The sequence below is a fragment of the Lathyrus oleraceus genome, chromosome 5 (genome assembly GCF_024323335.1).
Source record: "Lathyrus oleraceus cultivar Zhongwan6 chromosome 5, CAAS_Psat_ZW6_1.0, whole genome shotgun sequence".
NCBI lineage: Eukaryota > Viridiplantae > Streptophyta > Magnoliopsida > Fabales > Fabaceae > Lathyrus > Lathyrus oleraceus.
In genome coordinates, this window is record NC_066583.1 from 11,188,665 (window position 1) to 11,204,121 (window position 15,457).

The 15,457-nt window shown below is 36.1% G+C and overlaps 2 protein-coding genes across 2 annotated transcripts; both read left to right on the plus strand.

Moving 5' to 3' along the window:
* Window positions 1–2,008: 2,008 nt before the first annotated feature.
* On the plus strand, window positions 2,009–5,647 carry LOC127085359 (glucose-1-phosphate adenylyltransferase large subunit 1). The gene is made up of 14 exons (XM_051025875.1): window positions 2,009–2,454; window positions 2,631–2,753; window positions 2,846–3,016; window positions 3,372–3,464; window positions 3,574–3,657; window positions 3,743–3,798; window positions 3,893–3,986; window positions 4,081–4,266; window positions 4,355–4,435; window positions 4,515–4,601; window positions 4,690–4,794; window positions 4,876–4,982; window positions 5,067–5,127; window positions 5,209–5,647. Exons 1-14 carry the CDS (start codon window positions 2,272–2,274, stop codon window positions 5,308–5,310), a joined length of 1,533 nt encoding a protein of 510 aa, XP_050881832.1. The 5' UTR covers window positions 2,009–2,271; the 3' UTR covers window positions 5,311–5,647.
* A 2,453-nt stretch (window positions 5,648–8,100) lies between these two features.
* LOC127078443 (protein FAR1-RELATED SEQUENCE 5-like) lies at window positions 8,101–8,553 on the plus strand. Its single transcript, XM_051018898.1, has one exon. It carries the CDS (start codon window positions 8,101–8,103, stop codon window positions 8,551–8,553), a length of 453 nt encoding a protein of 150 aa, XP_050874855.1.
* Window positions 8,554–15,457: the final 6,904 nt, after the last annotated feature.

Below are 15,457 nucleotides of genomic sequence, written 5' to 3' on the forward strand. Positions count from 1 at the left end.
TATTTATATTAGTAATGCGTGTATTGTATAATATTGTAGTAACTCGTTGATTGTTTTCTATTCACCCAGCAAAAATTTAATTACACACTTTTTCATAAGATGAATCATATTTATGAATTGAATACTTAAAATATTCGTTGATAGGTGAGTTATGATATATTATATAAATGCACGAAATGATCTTTTCGATTTGCCAAATGATAGTATATTCTATTTATATAATATTAAAGTAATTTAAATATACAAGTGTTGTACTGAATAGGAAAGGTATGGTGGACCACAAGAATCATGAACACAAAGAGAGGTAGATACTTTGTGGTAACAATTGAATATGGGACCAACTATGTATCACGAGAACCGTCTTGCCTCATTTGGAGGAGTCTTCATTGATGGAAATTAGTGGCGATTCTGAGCACATTTCAAACACATGGCCTCATATTTTGAAGAGTATAGTGGACCTATGATATGTGGCATGAGAAATGGCTAAAAAGGTGAAGAAGTTGTCTGCTTCATAAAAACTCTTGCCACAATGGTAAAACACTGGTTGAAATTTATCAAGAGGAAAGATGAATAAAGCAAATAGTAAAATAAATTATCTCAAATAACTCACAAATTTGTTATGAGTGAATACAAATCCATAACAAACAAATAAGCAAGAGAAAGATAAAAGATAACAATATAAAAAAAAATTATTTATCCAATTCAATCAAATTAATGTATTTTTTCCCATTCAATAAACTTTTAAAAGTTAATACTAAAGATTGTCAAGTGAGTTACAAGAAAATAATATCTCTAAGTTTCCAAAAACAAAATTATTTTCTAAAATTTCAATAACATAATCATATACTTTTTTAGCTATATGTCTTTCTTAGTTTCTTCTAGGATTACCGTATTCTTCATGTGTTTCAGAATTCAGTTTGAAAGTTGTTTTAGAAAGTATGATAGATACACATATTTATAACTAGAGAAACTCAACTAATCCATGACGTGCCCAAAATACGATCCATCAACGCAAGTATCTGCAAACAGAAACGACCAAACCAGATTCTTGTGAAATGCCTAAATCTGACCCAATGCCTAAGGATCGCTTGCCACTCGGACCCGACCCTCCGGCCTATAGTCGATAGCGGCACACTGCACCACAACTCAATCGTCGACCTTTTTGTTGCTTTTCGGCTTTCTGCAACTTTGGTTTTTGAAAGTCTTGAAATATGATTTTCTTTTCTTCTTCACTTTGGCATACTTCTACAATTTTCCACCTTAATTTTAAGAGTCCTGCTAAATCCACAACAACTAAGCGGAAGATAAGAACAGGAAAAACATATTTACCTAGTTCAACCAAATTGATCTTTTATGAAAGGAGAATATCATTTTATTTGATTAGTCTCTCGAGCCAGCTTCATTTTATTACCATGCAACTATACTGTCAAAAAAATATACACGAGCCGTCACATAATTCTAGGTCTAAAAAATTCTCATTATATTATATTGTTCCTTATTCCTCTAAATCCAAAGTGCAGGACAAAAGATTGTTCAAAATTCCGACCATTAAAAATCTCCAAATTTTAATTCATCTTTAAATATGTCATATTTATATTATTGATTGTTTGTTAACGAATTATAGTAAAATATAAATTTTAATATGATGCTACCATGACTTATGAAACTCAATCAACCTATCCTATAATCATTAATGTTGTTTACAAATTTTGCAACATGACAAATGACTTCCACATACATCCAAACCCCGCCATCAAATGTCAGATGTAAGCATCCTTAAATCATGAACCAGTAATTTTTTGTTACATAAGATAAAACTACAAATACTTCCCTTTTAAACAACACTTTATTTTTGACTGAAAGTTCTAACACTTTGTTACATTTTTACAACACATTGAAGCAAATAACAACCGCAAAAGTTCACATCAAGTGAAAATGACATTGTCTTTGTTGTGTAATGAGAATCCCATTACAACCTTGGACTTTTGTGAGTGAATCATTTCATCAACCATGTTTCCAAAGGCAAACAAATATCAAAAAATATAATAATATTTTTTTTAGAAATTGAGGTTTCTGATTTCTCTCAATAAAGGCAACACCTTTTCCTTCATCACTACTCAATAATTAGTTTTAGATTCACATTCTTCTCTTTGTTTCTCTAGATTCTATATTTTAGTTGTGACCTTTCACTACTAGCATTGTTTCTCTCTTATTCTCTTGGTCTGAGTTTGAACAAACTCAAAAAAAGCTTAGTTTTTTGAGGTTACTACAATGGCTTCTGGTTGTGTGAGCTTGAAAACCAACACCCATTTTCCAAATTCTAAAAAAGGTTCTTTTTTTGGGGAAAGAATCAAAGGAAGCTTGAAAAACAGTTCATGGGTCACTACCCAGAAGAAGATCAAACCTGCTTCTTTTTCTGCTATTCTTACTTCAGATGACCCCAAAGGTTCCCTGGTAAACTCAGTTTCATTCTGGGTTTCACTTTTTGCTTCCAATTCTGAAAAAAAGAAAGACTTTTTTTTCCTCCCATTATATGACATAACTTTTTTATGTTAATTATTTTGCTACATTTTGTTTGGTATATGATTATGATTATGATTATGATTTTGAGTGTATGTTTTGAAATTCAGAATTTGCAAGTGCCTTCATTTCTGAGACTAAGAGCTGATCCAAAAAATGTGATTTCCATTGTGTTGGGAGGAGGGCCTGGAACACATCTCTATCCTCTTACCAAACGAGCTGCAACACCTGCGGTGAGTGAGTTTTATGATATGAATTGTTGTCTGAATTCTAACATTTTGGTGTTGTTTGTGATGAAGATTTGTTTGCTGTGTTTGTTTTGAAGGTTCCTGTTGGAGGATGCTATAGGCTTATAGACATTCCAATGAGCAACTGCATCAATAGTGGCATCAACAAGATATTTGTGCTGACTCAGTTCAACTCTGCTTCACTAAATCGTCACATCGCTCGCACCTATTTCGGAAATGGTGTCAACTTTGGAGATGGATTTGTGGAGGTAATCATGCATCACCATCATGAAAATGGATGGAAATTAGTACTTTTTTTTTTCTCGCATTTTTTATCTTGGAACAATATTTTAGCATACTTTGTTTATCTTTTGGTCGAACTCCGAATAACTAGGATCCGTCTTTTCTGGGATTTAGAGAGTTAAGAACAAAAAAATATATTTTCATGCAATGAGTTTTGAGATGAACATGACAGTTGCCAACAAAAGAAACAAAACATAAGTTATTCGGTTTGCATAGAGAAATATCGATCCAGTGAAGGAGATTCTTGTTGATGAATCTCAAGTTTGTTTCTGTTTCATGATTCATGAGAACTAATTAAAGTTAATCTAAATGTCAAAATAGGTTCTGGCGGCGACTCAAACACCAGGAGAAGCTGGGAAGAAGTGGTTTCAAGGAACTGCAGATGCTGTGAGACAATTTACCTGGATATTTGAGGTAGACAAACGATTTTCGTTGTTGTTGTTGTATATACATTTTGATAAATAATAGATTCGTTTGTTCTCATTTTTGAGCTTGTCAATAAGTAATAGATTGTTTGTGGTAGGATGCCAAGAATATAAACGTCGAGAATGTATTGATCTTGGCGGGAGATCATTTATATCGAATGGATTACATGGACCTATTGCAGGTATACTGTGAATGTTTTGTAGAGTAGATTGTTTTTCATTTCATGTTCTAGAGTTTTCTGATTCATCTATATAACAAATTAACAGAGTCACGTTGATAGAAATGCCGATATTACAGTTTCGTGTGCTGCCGTTGGTGACAAGTGAGTATTATACTTTATTTCATTCTAGAATGAGTGAATAGGAAGAATCAACTAAGTGAAAACAAAATTACTATTTCCATTGCCTGATTTTCAGCCGCGCATCTGATTATGGATTGGTCAAGGTAGACGACAGAGGCAACATCATACAATTTTCAGAAAAACCGAAAGGCGCTGATCTGAAAGCAATGGTAATTCCAAACATAATAACATAATGTTTGCACCTTCTTTCTGTTTTCTTGTTATCTGGTAAATCCACTGAGATTGTTCATCCTCATTTTGCAGCAAGTAGATACTTCTCGTCTTGGGTTGTCGCCACAAGATGCATTGAAGTCGCCATATATTGCATCTATGGGAGTTTATGTGTTCAAGAAAGATGTTTTACTCAAGCTTCTGAAATGGAGGTATCCTACTTCTAATGACTTCGGATCCGAAATCATTCCTTCCGCTATAAGAGAACACAATGTCCAAGTAAGAGGAATTCTGATAAATATATCTGCTTACAAATGTTTTTATCCATTTCACAAGATTTTTATCTGCCATCTATGCTTTTTTGCAGGCATACTTTTTCGGAGACTACTGGGAAGATATTGGAACGATAAAATCCTTCTACGATGCTAACCTCGCTCTTACTGAAGAGGTAGGTTCAAGAATTTTTCAGTGTTCTTGTTCAGTTTAGTTGATTGAAACTAAATCTGCTATATGTTACTCTCTCGCAGAGTCCAAAGTTCGAGTTTTATGATCCAAAAACACCGATTTTCACATCTCCTGGATTCCTACCACCAACAAAGATTGACAACTCTCGGGTACGATAATCTATCTATCTTGTATCATGCTAATAATTCGAAACATCATGTCTTTCTTATTCTGTCCGCGTTGCTTTGGTTTTGGTAGGTTGTGGATGCCATTATCTCCCATGGATGTTTCCTGAGAGATTGTACAATCCAACACTCCATTGTAGGTGAAAGGTCGCGTTTAGATTATGGCGTTGAGCTTCAGGTAATTAAACTACCATATATTCTAGACTCGTTACTCCATTAAACGGTTCCTCCTAACGAAAAACAAGATCAACTTTTACAGGACACTGTAATGATGGGAGCTGACTATTACCAAACTGAATCCGAAATCGCTTCCCTACTTGCAGAAGGGAAGGTCCCGATTGGCATCGGAAGGAATACCAAAATCAAGTAAAACCTTAGCATTTTCGCGTAGCAAATCTTCCTTTTTACTATTGTGAACTCATAGTTTGTTATTTGTTATCTCTGTTAAAGGAACTGCATTATTGACAAGAATGCAAAAATCGGGAAAGAAGTTGTCATCGCGAACAAAGAAGTAAGAATAAATACGAGTTAGTAGTTTTCTTATCCACAACACATTTGTTCACGCGTATAAACTCGAATGCTTTATCTGTAGGGCGTTCAAGAAGCAGATAGATCGGAAGATGGTTTCTACATCCGATCAGGAATCACCATCATAATGGAGAAAGCAACGATAGAAGACGGAACTGTCATATAAACAATGGTTAGTAGTTATTTCACGAGCTGGTTTCCGTAAAGCGCCGGAAGAAGCATTGCAAGGAACACTCCCTCCCATCTTTTGGGATTGGTACAAAATGTTATGTTGAATAGAGAAAGCTGCATGTGTAAAATAGGAGAGCTCTTTCACTAGATGTAGAAATAGAAATGAATAAATGATGAAAGTGAAGATGCAGAAAAGTTAAATAAATGGAAGGGTTGAGTGTGTGAAGGTATCAAGTTTCTATATCCTCTCCCTTGAAACTGCAAAGGACATGTTTTAAATTATTGTATCACTTAATTATTGTTTTGAATGGTGGTAATAAGCATTATAATCACTTATTTGCTTCAAGTAACATAGACATATACTCATTAAATTAAATAAACAATGTATCTGGGAAAAATATACACCAGATACATTAGTTATAAATACGATCAGAGGAGTAGTATAACTCAACGAATTCTAAATGTCAACTCTATATATAAAATGATTGGGACTTTTACGCATTCATGCATTCATGTAGTCAGCATCTTGGAATCGTTGGATCAAGATTATGACGCTTTGTTTAAGCTTAGAGTTGTCTGAGTTTGATCCAATAACTCCAGAGTTGTTAACTACTTGAATGCACGAAAATCGCGACCACAAGATTATGACGCTTTGTTTAAGCTTAGAGTTGTCTGAGTTTGATCCAATAACTCCAGAGTTGTTAACTACTTGAATGCACGAAAATCGCGACCACAGACAATCAATTTGTATGTATAGGTTTTGTTTGAATCGCTGAAGTATGGTGTGAAATGGAGTAAAATCACACTGGATGTGGATTCATTAAGTGAATATCCACTTAAACATTTGTTTGATTATATTTCAATGTAGTGTAACTGTTTTTATGATAAACCATTATAGTGATTTGTTGATGTTTATTCACACAATAAAGAAATTCAAAGCTATAAATAATGAATTGAAAATATGAATATTATTTTATTAATTACTTTGAATTAAGTGTTTCTTTTAATTCGTGAGACATTTTTAGCGAGGGAAAAAAATGAATAAAGAAATACAAATTGTATTATTGAATTGAATTATGATACGGAATTACAAAGTGTATATTTATATACACCAAAATGATTTGAATACTAAGTAAAATAACAAACTAAGTAACAAACCCTAAATTCTAACTAACTTTGGACTTGGATCACATAACTCAACTTGAATTATATCTAATATCTCAATATACTCCTCTATAATTCAAGTTGTCGAAATACACAAATCATTGTCGATCTGAATTATTCATAATTTTTTTCTCAACGTTAGGAACCTGTCAATCTTCAATCCTTTGGTGAAAATGTCGGTCAATTGTGATTCACTTGAGCAATGCATTATTTCAAGTTCATCTCGATTTACCTTCTCCCTTAAGAAGTGAAACCTATTTTTTATATGCTTACTTCTTCCACACAAAACTTGATTTTTCGCAAGATTTAGATGTGGATTTATTAACTAAATATCTACTTAAGAAAATGTTTGATTATATTTCTATGTAGTGTAACTGTTTTTATGATAAACCGTTATAGTGATTTGTTGATGTTTATTCACACAAAAAATCAAAGCTATAAATAATGAATTGAAAAAATGAATATTCTTTTATTAATGACTTTAGAATGTTCACATTCTCGATCCATTACATTCTCATTCTTTATGGTGTGGACCGCACTTCTTAAAATCTAAAAATGCCCTCATATTTTTTTGAGATGCATATCTTAAAGAATCAAAGTTCATTTTTATTAAAACATAATCCAGAGATGTATCTGCGAAGATTTCTGGGGTGAATTCGCAAATGCATCTCCGAAAAGACTCCTAAAGCCATTTAAACTGCATTTTCATTAAGATGGTTTATCATTTAACCCTTCAGTAATATCTCAAGTGAGAAATTGAATATATGACCACCTTGCATGATCATCTATTTCACACTTCATACCTCTCCCATAACTCAAAATCCTTAAAAAAAATCATTTTCAATCAACTTTTCGACTCCAAATTATCATTCTTGTGTTTTATCACATCAAAGGTAGCAAAAGAAGCTGCAATTTAAGGTAAAGTTCATCTTTTCATACCTCATTGCTTGCATTAATCTTGTTCTTGAGCTGGAAAAAAAATGAAAGTTGCGTTCGAAGATGCATATTCGAATTCACCTACTATCTGTTTCGGAAATGCTTCTCCAAAGTTAATTGTTATTGTGAATTCTTTTATGCGTTTTTCTATTTTGGTTTGTATTAGAATGGTGCACCCAAATATGTTTCCCAAAGCTGCTGTAAGTAATGATGTAAAATCAAATGAAGTGAAGGATGGCGTTAAACTGGGTGAGATGAGAAATGATGTTAAATCGGGTGTTAGACCGATTGATGTCGACTTAGATGTTGGTCAACAAATTAGAAATGACAAACTACTTACTGCTCATGAACATATGCTTTAATGGGTCCGCATGGAGGCTAGGAAATTCAGGTTTAGCATTGTAATCGGAAGGATCGACATTGGTTCTAATAGAAGACAAACATTTGTAACTATGAGATGCGAGAGAATGGGCATGTATGTTTCACCGATTCGGAAGTTGAATTGTGATGAAACCAGATCGAAAAAATGTGAGTGTACGTATAAATTGCACGAATACCGTAAGGTGGATGATACATGGAAATTTAATGTGGTTTCTGGTTTACATAATCATGCCTTGCAACGGAGCTAGCCGGTCATCCCATTGTATGTCGCCATAAATCAGAGGAGAAGGAAATTGTTTCGGACATGTCTTTAATTAGGGTGGTGCCGGAAAACATACTTGTAGATTTAAAAGAGAAAAAACCTGAAAGTGATTCAAATATCAAGCAGGTATACAATGCATGTTATCAAAATAACATGGCGATAAGAGGTCCAAGATCTGAAATGCAACAACTTTTGAAGCTTTTGGATGATAACCAATATGTTTCTAGATATAAAGTTTGTGAGGATAAATTCACTGCTCGTGTCATATTCTGGACTCATCCCGAAAGTATCAAGTTATTCAACACATTTCCCATTATCCTCATAATTGATTCAACGTTTAAGACCAGCAGGTATAGGTTTCCGCTTCTGGAAATTCTTGGTGTTACTTCTACAGAGAATACTTTTTTAGCGGGATTTTCATTTTTGAAATCCAAAAAAGAGGTCAAAGTTACATGGGTCTTGGAAATGTGCAAGACTTTGTTGAAGGGCCAATAAAACATGTCGAATGTAATTGTCATTGATCGAGACATCGCACTGATGAATTCGATTGCAAAGGTGTTTCCTACATCCTACACACTAGTTTGTCGATATCAAATAACAAAAAATGTGAGAAGCCGGCTCAAACCGGCGGTAGGCACTAAACAAGTCAAAGGTGAAGACATAGAAATGATCAAACCTAGTGTGGTGTTGTAAAAGATAATGGATGCATGGAGTGGTATATTAAATTCATCCACAGAAGACTTGTATGTTGCATATGTAATGCATTTTAGGAGTGTGTGTGTCAGATATTCATATTTTTTGAAATACATTAAGAGTACTATTCTAGACCAAGTGAAGGAGAAGATTGTTTATACTTGAATCGATCAGGTTAGCCACCTCAGAAATACAACAACTAACAGAGTCGAATATGCACATTAGACACTGAAGAAATGGTTGGGTGATAGTAAGGGTGATTTTTGTAGAGAGTGGGACGCCATGAACCAAATGCTCCGAAACCAACCTAATGAAATACAAACAACTTTTGGTTGGGGAAATAACGTGTTAAAACACAAATTCAAAGAAAACACTCTCTATTCAAAGTTGCTTGCAATGTATCTCGTGAGGGATTGAATTTCATTTTTCACAAGCGAAGCGAGCATAGTCGACAGGTTCAGATAGTTTGAAGTGTGGATGTACACTTAGGAAGACTTATGGTATTCCACGTGCTTGTCTCATTTGAAAAAAGATTAAGCTTGATGCCATACGTATGGATGAAGTGTACAATCACTGGAAAAGGCTCCAGTTTGACAATAATTTTCCACCAAAGTATTATCAACCTATAAAAGAAGATACACAATTAATTTATCATCACTTGTATAACCTATATTATCAAAAACGATTTTCTTTTACCTCAACTCATTTTTCCTCGACCCATAAAATTGACTCATAAAATAATACGAATTTGCCTAAAATTAATGTGAGATATTGGATCAAACTCTAGTATGGTCGAATGGTAGTTTCTTGGTTCGACAATTCGATAGGACCTTAGCATGTCGTCGAAGTCTTTTCACATGCTGTAGTCGAAGTATGTTAGGATTTTTAGCATGTCAAATTGTTCCTGTTTGTTATGCCCAAATTGTTTAAGTTAGCTTGTTCTCTAAGTTATCTTATGTAATGGGCATGTGTGTAAACGACCATTAGTTTAGTATGTTAGTTTTCTTATAAATAGCATACTAGTCTCTCATCATTGTATAACGCAAATCATAATTAGGGTGAGAGGTGTTATTTTCTATTATGTAACACTTGTAATCTTGTTTCGAAGAGAAAGTAAAGAATATCAGTTTATAACCAACTTCATTGTGTTCTTATTATTTTCTATTTTCTACCCTTGTGGGTTTTTACCGATCAAGAAACCAATTATACTTTATAATTCTGTCATCGTTTTAACAATAAATTGGTGCGATGAGAATGGAGAAGATGTCGTCAACAAAGTATGAGATTGAAAAGTTCATCGGAGTGAACGATTTCGGTCTGTGACTCTTAAAGATGAAAGCCCTACTGGTTCAGTAGGATTGTTTAGAAGCGTTGAAGGAAGCCACAACCATGGATGTTGCGTTAAAGGATAAAGAACAATTGACTATGGTAGAGAAATCCCATAGTTCCATCTTATTGAGCCTTGGTGATAAGGTTCTTCGATAATTTTCGAAGGAGACGATGATGTCGGGTCTTTGGGAGAAACTCGAAAGTTTGTACATGAACAAATCATTGGTCAATCGCCTCTACCTGAAGCAAGCTCTTCATTCAATATGAGTGAAGACAAATTTATGGATGAGCAGTTGGATATGTTTAACAAGCTGATTCTTGATCTTGAAAATATCGATGTAAAAATCGAGGATGAAGATCAAGCGTTGTTACTGTTATGTGTTTTGCCCAGAACACATGCTCACTTCAAAAAAACTCTCTTGTATGAAAGATAGTCTATGACCTTTGAAGAAGTTATATCAACCTTGTACTATAAGGATTTGAACAAATGAAAGGAGCACAAGCCATCTTCGATTGGTGAAGGTTTGTCGGTTAACACGGAATTCACAAAGAGAGATGGCAAGTTCGACAAATATAAGGGTAAAAGTCAACAAAAGTCTTATAGTGGTGATGCATCTGGTATTCGATGTTATCACTGTAAGAAGGAAGGTCATACAAGAAAACTTTTCCCTGAACGCCTGAAAGATCATGGGGATACAGATAATAGTAACACATTCATTGTTCAAGATGATTTCGACTCATCTGATGTTCTTGTGGTTTCAAGTGGCGAGTCAAGTAAAGAGTGGATTATGCATTCAGGTTTTACTTGGCACATGAATCCAAATAAAGACTTGTTCGAGGAACTATGTGATCAAGATGATGGATCTGTATTGCTTGGAAACAATAAAGCTTACAAGATTGCAGGTGTTGGATCTGTGAGATTCAAGCTCCACGATGAGTCAATAAGGTTTTTGGCTGAAGTTTGTTATGTACTTGATTTAAAGAGAAATTGGATTTCTCTTGGTGAATTAGACAAGAAAGGACATGTTTTCCAAGGAGAGAAAAGTATCCTAAAAGTCATGAAGGGGTCGAAAGAAGTCTTAAGAGGCGTGAAGAAACAAGGCTTGTATACTCTTGAGGTTGAAGTTGTCAGTGGTTCTGCAGATGTTGCATCCACGAAACCTTTGTTGAAGACAGGAATTTGGAACATGAGATTGGTCCATGTCAGTGAAGGGGGTCTGGTCGAATTTGGGAAACAGATTCTACATGGTGGAGACAAAGTCAAAAAGCTGAAGTTTTGTGAATCGTGTGTACTTGGAAAATCTTGTAGAGTAAAGTTCAATAAAGGTAAATAAAGAACACATGGATCCCTTGATTACATCTATGCTGGTCTTTGGGTGTCTGCGAGGTGTCCATCACATTCAGGAGCAAGGTATTTTCTATCCATAGTTGATGATTATTCTAGAAAGTTATGGGTATTCATTTAGAAGACTAAGGATGAAACTTTTGAGAACTTCAAAAGTTGGGAGACTCTATTCGAAAATCAGACTAGCAGGAATGTCAAGAGGTTGAGAACCGACAATGATCTTGAATTTTTCAATGAGGCGTTCAACAGTTCTTGTGTAGCCTCTAGTATTGCAAGGAATGGAACTACTGCAATTACTCCCCAATAAAATGGTTTGGATGAAAGGTTTTATCGAACCATTTTAGAAAGAGTTAGATGCGTGATGACTAGTGCTAGGTTAAATAAGGTGTTTTGGGCAGAGGTTATTTCGACGACAACTGTCATACCCCAAAATTTGCCCGTTGGTATTACAAAGCATTTCTCAAGACCCTCCGACTTATTCTGCAAGGCACCGACATCAAGTGAACAAAAGCCCAGCTCACAACAGGCCCAATCCAAAAGGGGCCCAAAATAGCTTGCTCGCTAGGCGAGCAATCCCTTCGCCTAGCGAATGCTTCGTCATGGCACTCGCCCAGCGAAGCGTCAGATCCAGGAAAAGGCCCAGACCTAGTTTGCTCGCTAGGCGAGCAATTCCTTCGCCTAGCGAAGCTTGCGAAGTTTGAGATTTTTGGACCTCATTTTAAGCCCATTAGGTCACTACTACCTCTACTATAAATACCTGCTCCTCTGCTACGAAAAACACAGAGACAGACGGACGAAAACGGAGAAACAACACGGAAAAAGCAGAGAAAGGCGGACGGGAACCCTAGCACGGGAATTTTGACGGCCACGTATCCGCATCGGAGTTACCGCTGCCCAACTCAACCCGACACCAACAAGGATCCGTCCATTCAGCATCATCACTAGATTGCAAACAGGTTTGTGTATCATTACCGTTTTATGTCTTCATTCCATAAGTTCTAAATGCATAACACCTCATGACATATTGAATTTTTGGATATGAGATCATACTTTGCATGCAAGCTCAAATGTGCCTGAACATCATGAATATTGGACCATGTTATTTCTGTGATTGAAGGTGATAAAATATGTAACATGCTGGAGTCATACTGTTCTGAAATTCCAAACCCGTGGTCGCTCGCCAGCTCATCGCTAGGCGAGCCTGCAGCGAGCCTTCGCTGAGCCTTCGCTAGGCGAGGCAGAAGCGAACGGGACAGTGGCTGCTTTGTCCCTTTGTTGTTCCATTTTATGTGCGTTTCATTATTGTTGCATCATTTGGCCTGAACTCTAACTGTTATGTGCATTTTATGGCATTCTATGGTATTAATCAAATCATATTTTATCCTTATGCTCTAACCCGTGCGTTGAATGATGTAAAAGCTTCCATGAAGTGGCCGGCTAGGTACCCTTACGTGTGAGAGACTTTCGTGGAGATGGATTCCAAATTACTTCACCTCAATGTGAAGATTCCTATTGATTATTGATTTTAATATATCTATTTTTAATGTATTGATTGACTGTAATGTGTTGGTTTTAATTGGTTTTAATGTGGAAATGCACCATAATTACCTAATGGACTTAAAACATGGACTTTGAATAAATGACGTCGGACCTCTCTTTATTATCCCGCGATTACGTAATACGGTCATGTCCCGCGAATATGGGGATATCCTTAGCAAAGACCCTTCGGTAAAATCATCATAGTCCCTCGGATGTTGCCTTCGAAAATACGATTTTTGTCCCTCGATGACCCTTCGGTGTAGCCTACGGTTAAATGATGATAGTCCCTTCGAATGCTAGGGTATCCTCACAATTGTTGCCTTCAATGACTTACCGATGACCCTACGATGACCCTTTTACATCCCAAGGATAAAACTACTTACTTCTCAATAGTAAGGACAGTTTTACCCTCATAAGGATGGGAAATGCCCAGAAAGACCTCGGACAGGTATAACCTTAATTGCTCATTCATAATTTAAAAAAAAAATATTTTCACACCCCACACCTTTCAAACATCTTTTGGAAAATCACCACTTAGCATACATCCGTACTAGGATCATTGCCAAGTTATATTTTTCTAAACTACTTTCAAAAAAACTAAATGAGATAACCACTTGGTATACATTCATGCAAGAATCATTACAAAGTTAAATTCTCCTTTTCAAAACATTTTTCATACATTTCTCAACCACCTTTTTCAAACAAAGAAAACATAAATGATTGAGCAATTAAGAGCCCATGGATAACCATGGATACAAAGGGTTCCTAACACCTTCCCTTTGTATAAAGTACCTCCCGAACCTAAGAATTTAAAATTAAGGTCTTTCCTGTTCTTTTCCACCTTTCCTTAAGGGATAAAAGAAAAGTCGGTGGCGACTCTTGCTAACCGCGACATTGCGATTACAAATCCAAATAAAGTCAGTTCACCGTATGACAGAACTGGCGACTCTGCTGGGGACGATAAAGAGAGGTCCACCTTAAAAATCATTTATGTTTGAATTTGTTCTTTCGTTTTAAGGGATTGTCTGAGTGAAAGATCCTACACCCGGATCTAGTGTACCTTAGGTAAGTAGCAATAGATCATCGCGACTATCCGGCGTATACTGGAATGGTCAAAATGATGGCTACGGTTAATGTGACACTTTGGTTGTCCTGATGTTCCTCATGTTACTTGAGGAAAAATTTGGCTTCCGCGTGGTGTCATCAAAGCATTAACCAGACCTTTAGAACCCTAATTGACTCATCCTAGCCATTAGAAAGTAGTGAGATGACTGACTTCGGTTCCGACTGAGGTTGGTTGATACTCGATACTACACTCTTTGAGATTGGACTTTAGGAAAGCTTCGGTCAACCACTTGGTGTTGCACTGAAATGGACCTAAAGAAAGGTCGATGATCTGAGATCCTTCTAGAACCCGGTTACTATTCTAGGACAGGTTGAACCAACCCAAACTTCAGTGGGGAGGGTACTTACCTATGGACCTCAGGCAAGCTTTAAAACCTAGGGATAATTGTTGTGTGACATGCTTGTGCTTGCATAACATCATAACATCATAACATCATAACATCATAACATCATAGCATCATCATACTAACCATTTCAAGGACTTAGGAATTTAGCTTTGCTCTTTGAACAGGTTATGGCTTCCAGGAAGACTATCCGGATCAATCTTGTGACGATCTCTCCTCAACTCAAGGATTTGGTGTCAGAGCTCCCCGATCATGCTCAGTTCAATAAGAAACATGGTCATCTTCTCAACTTAGTTACCACTGGTTTCAAAGAAGATATGATGAGAGTCCTATTCCAGTTCTTCGATCCTAAACATCATTGCTTCACTTTCCCAGATTATCAGTTGGTACCCACATTAGAAGAATTTTCCCAGCTGCTCGGGATACCTATCCTGGATCAAATACCTTTCAGTGGTTTAGAAAAGATGCCAAAGTCTGAAGAAGTTGCCGCAGCTTTACACATGACGAAATCTGACATTGAGACCAATTGGGTAACAAGAAGTGGAATTAAAGGTTTACTTGCCAAATTTCTGATAAGTAAGGCCCGAGAATTCCTAAAAGTTATGAATGTCCATGCTTTTGAAGATGTTCTAGCATTGCTAATCTATGGTTTGGTGTTATTCCCTAATCCAGACCAATTCATAGACGTGAATGCTATCAAGATATTCCTCACTCATAACCCTGTGCCTACCTTGCTTGGAGATGTCTTGCATTCCTTTTACACTCGTACTATGAAGAAGCAAGGGACTCTCATGTGCTGTGTACCTTTGTTGTCTAGGTGGTTTATTTCGCACCTTCCTCAATCAATCTTGAAGAATGATCAAAATCTGAAGTGGTCTCAAAGGATAATGGCACTCTCCCATTTGGACATCCGTTGGTGTTCTGACCTCAGAGAAAATGTTATCATCATCGACCGTTGTGGAGAATTCCCTAATGTACCCCTCATGGGAATAAGAGGGGGTATTACTTATAATCCTGCCTTAGC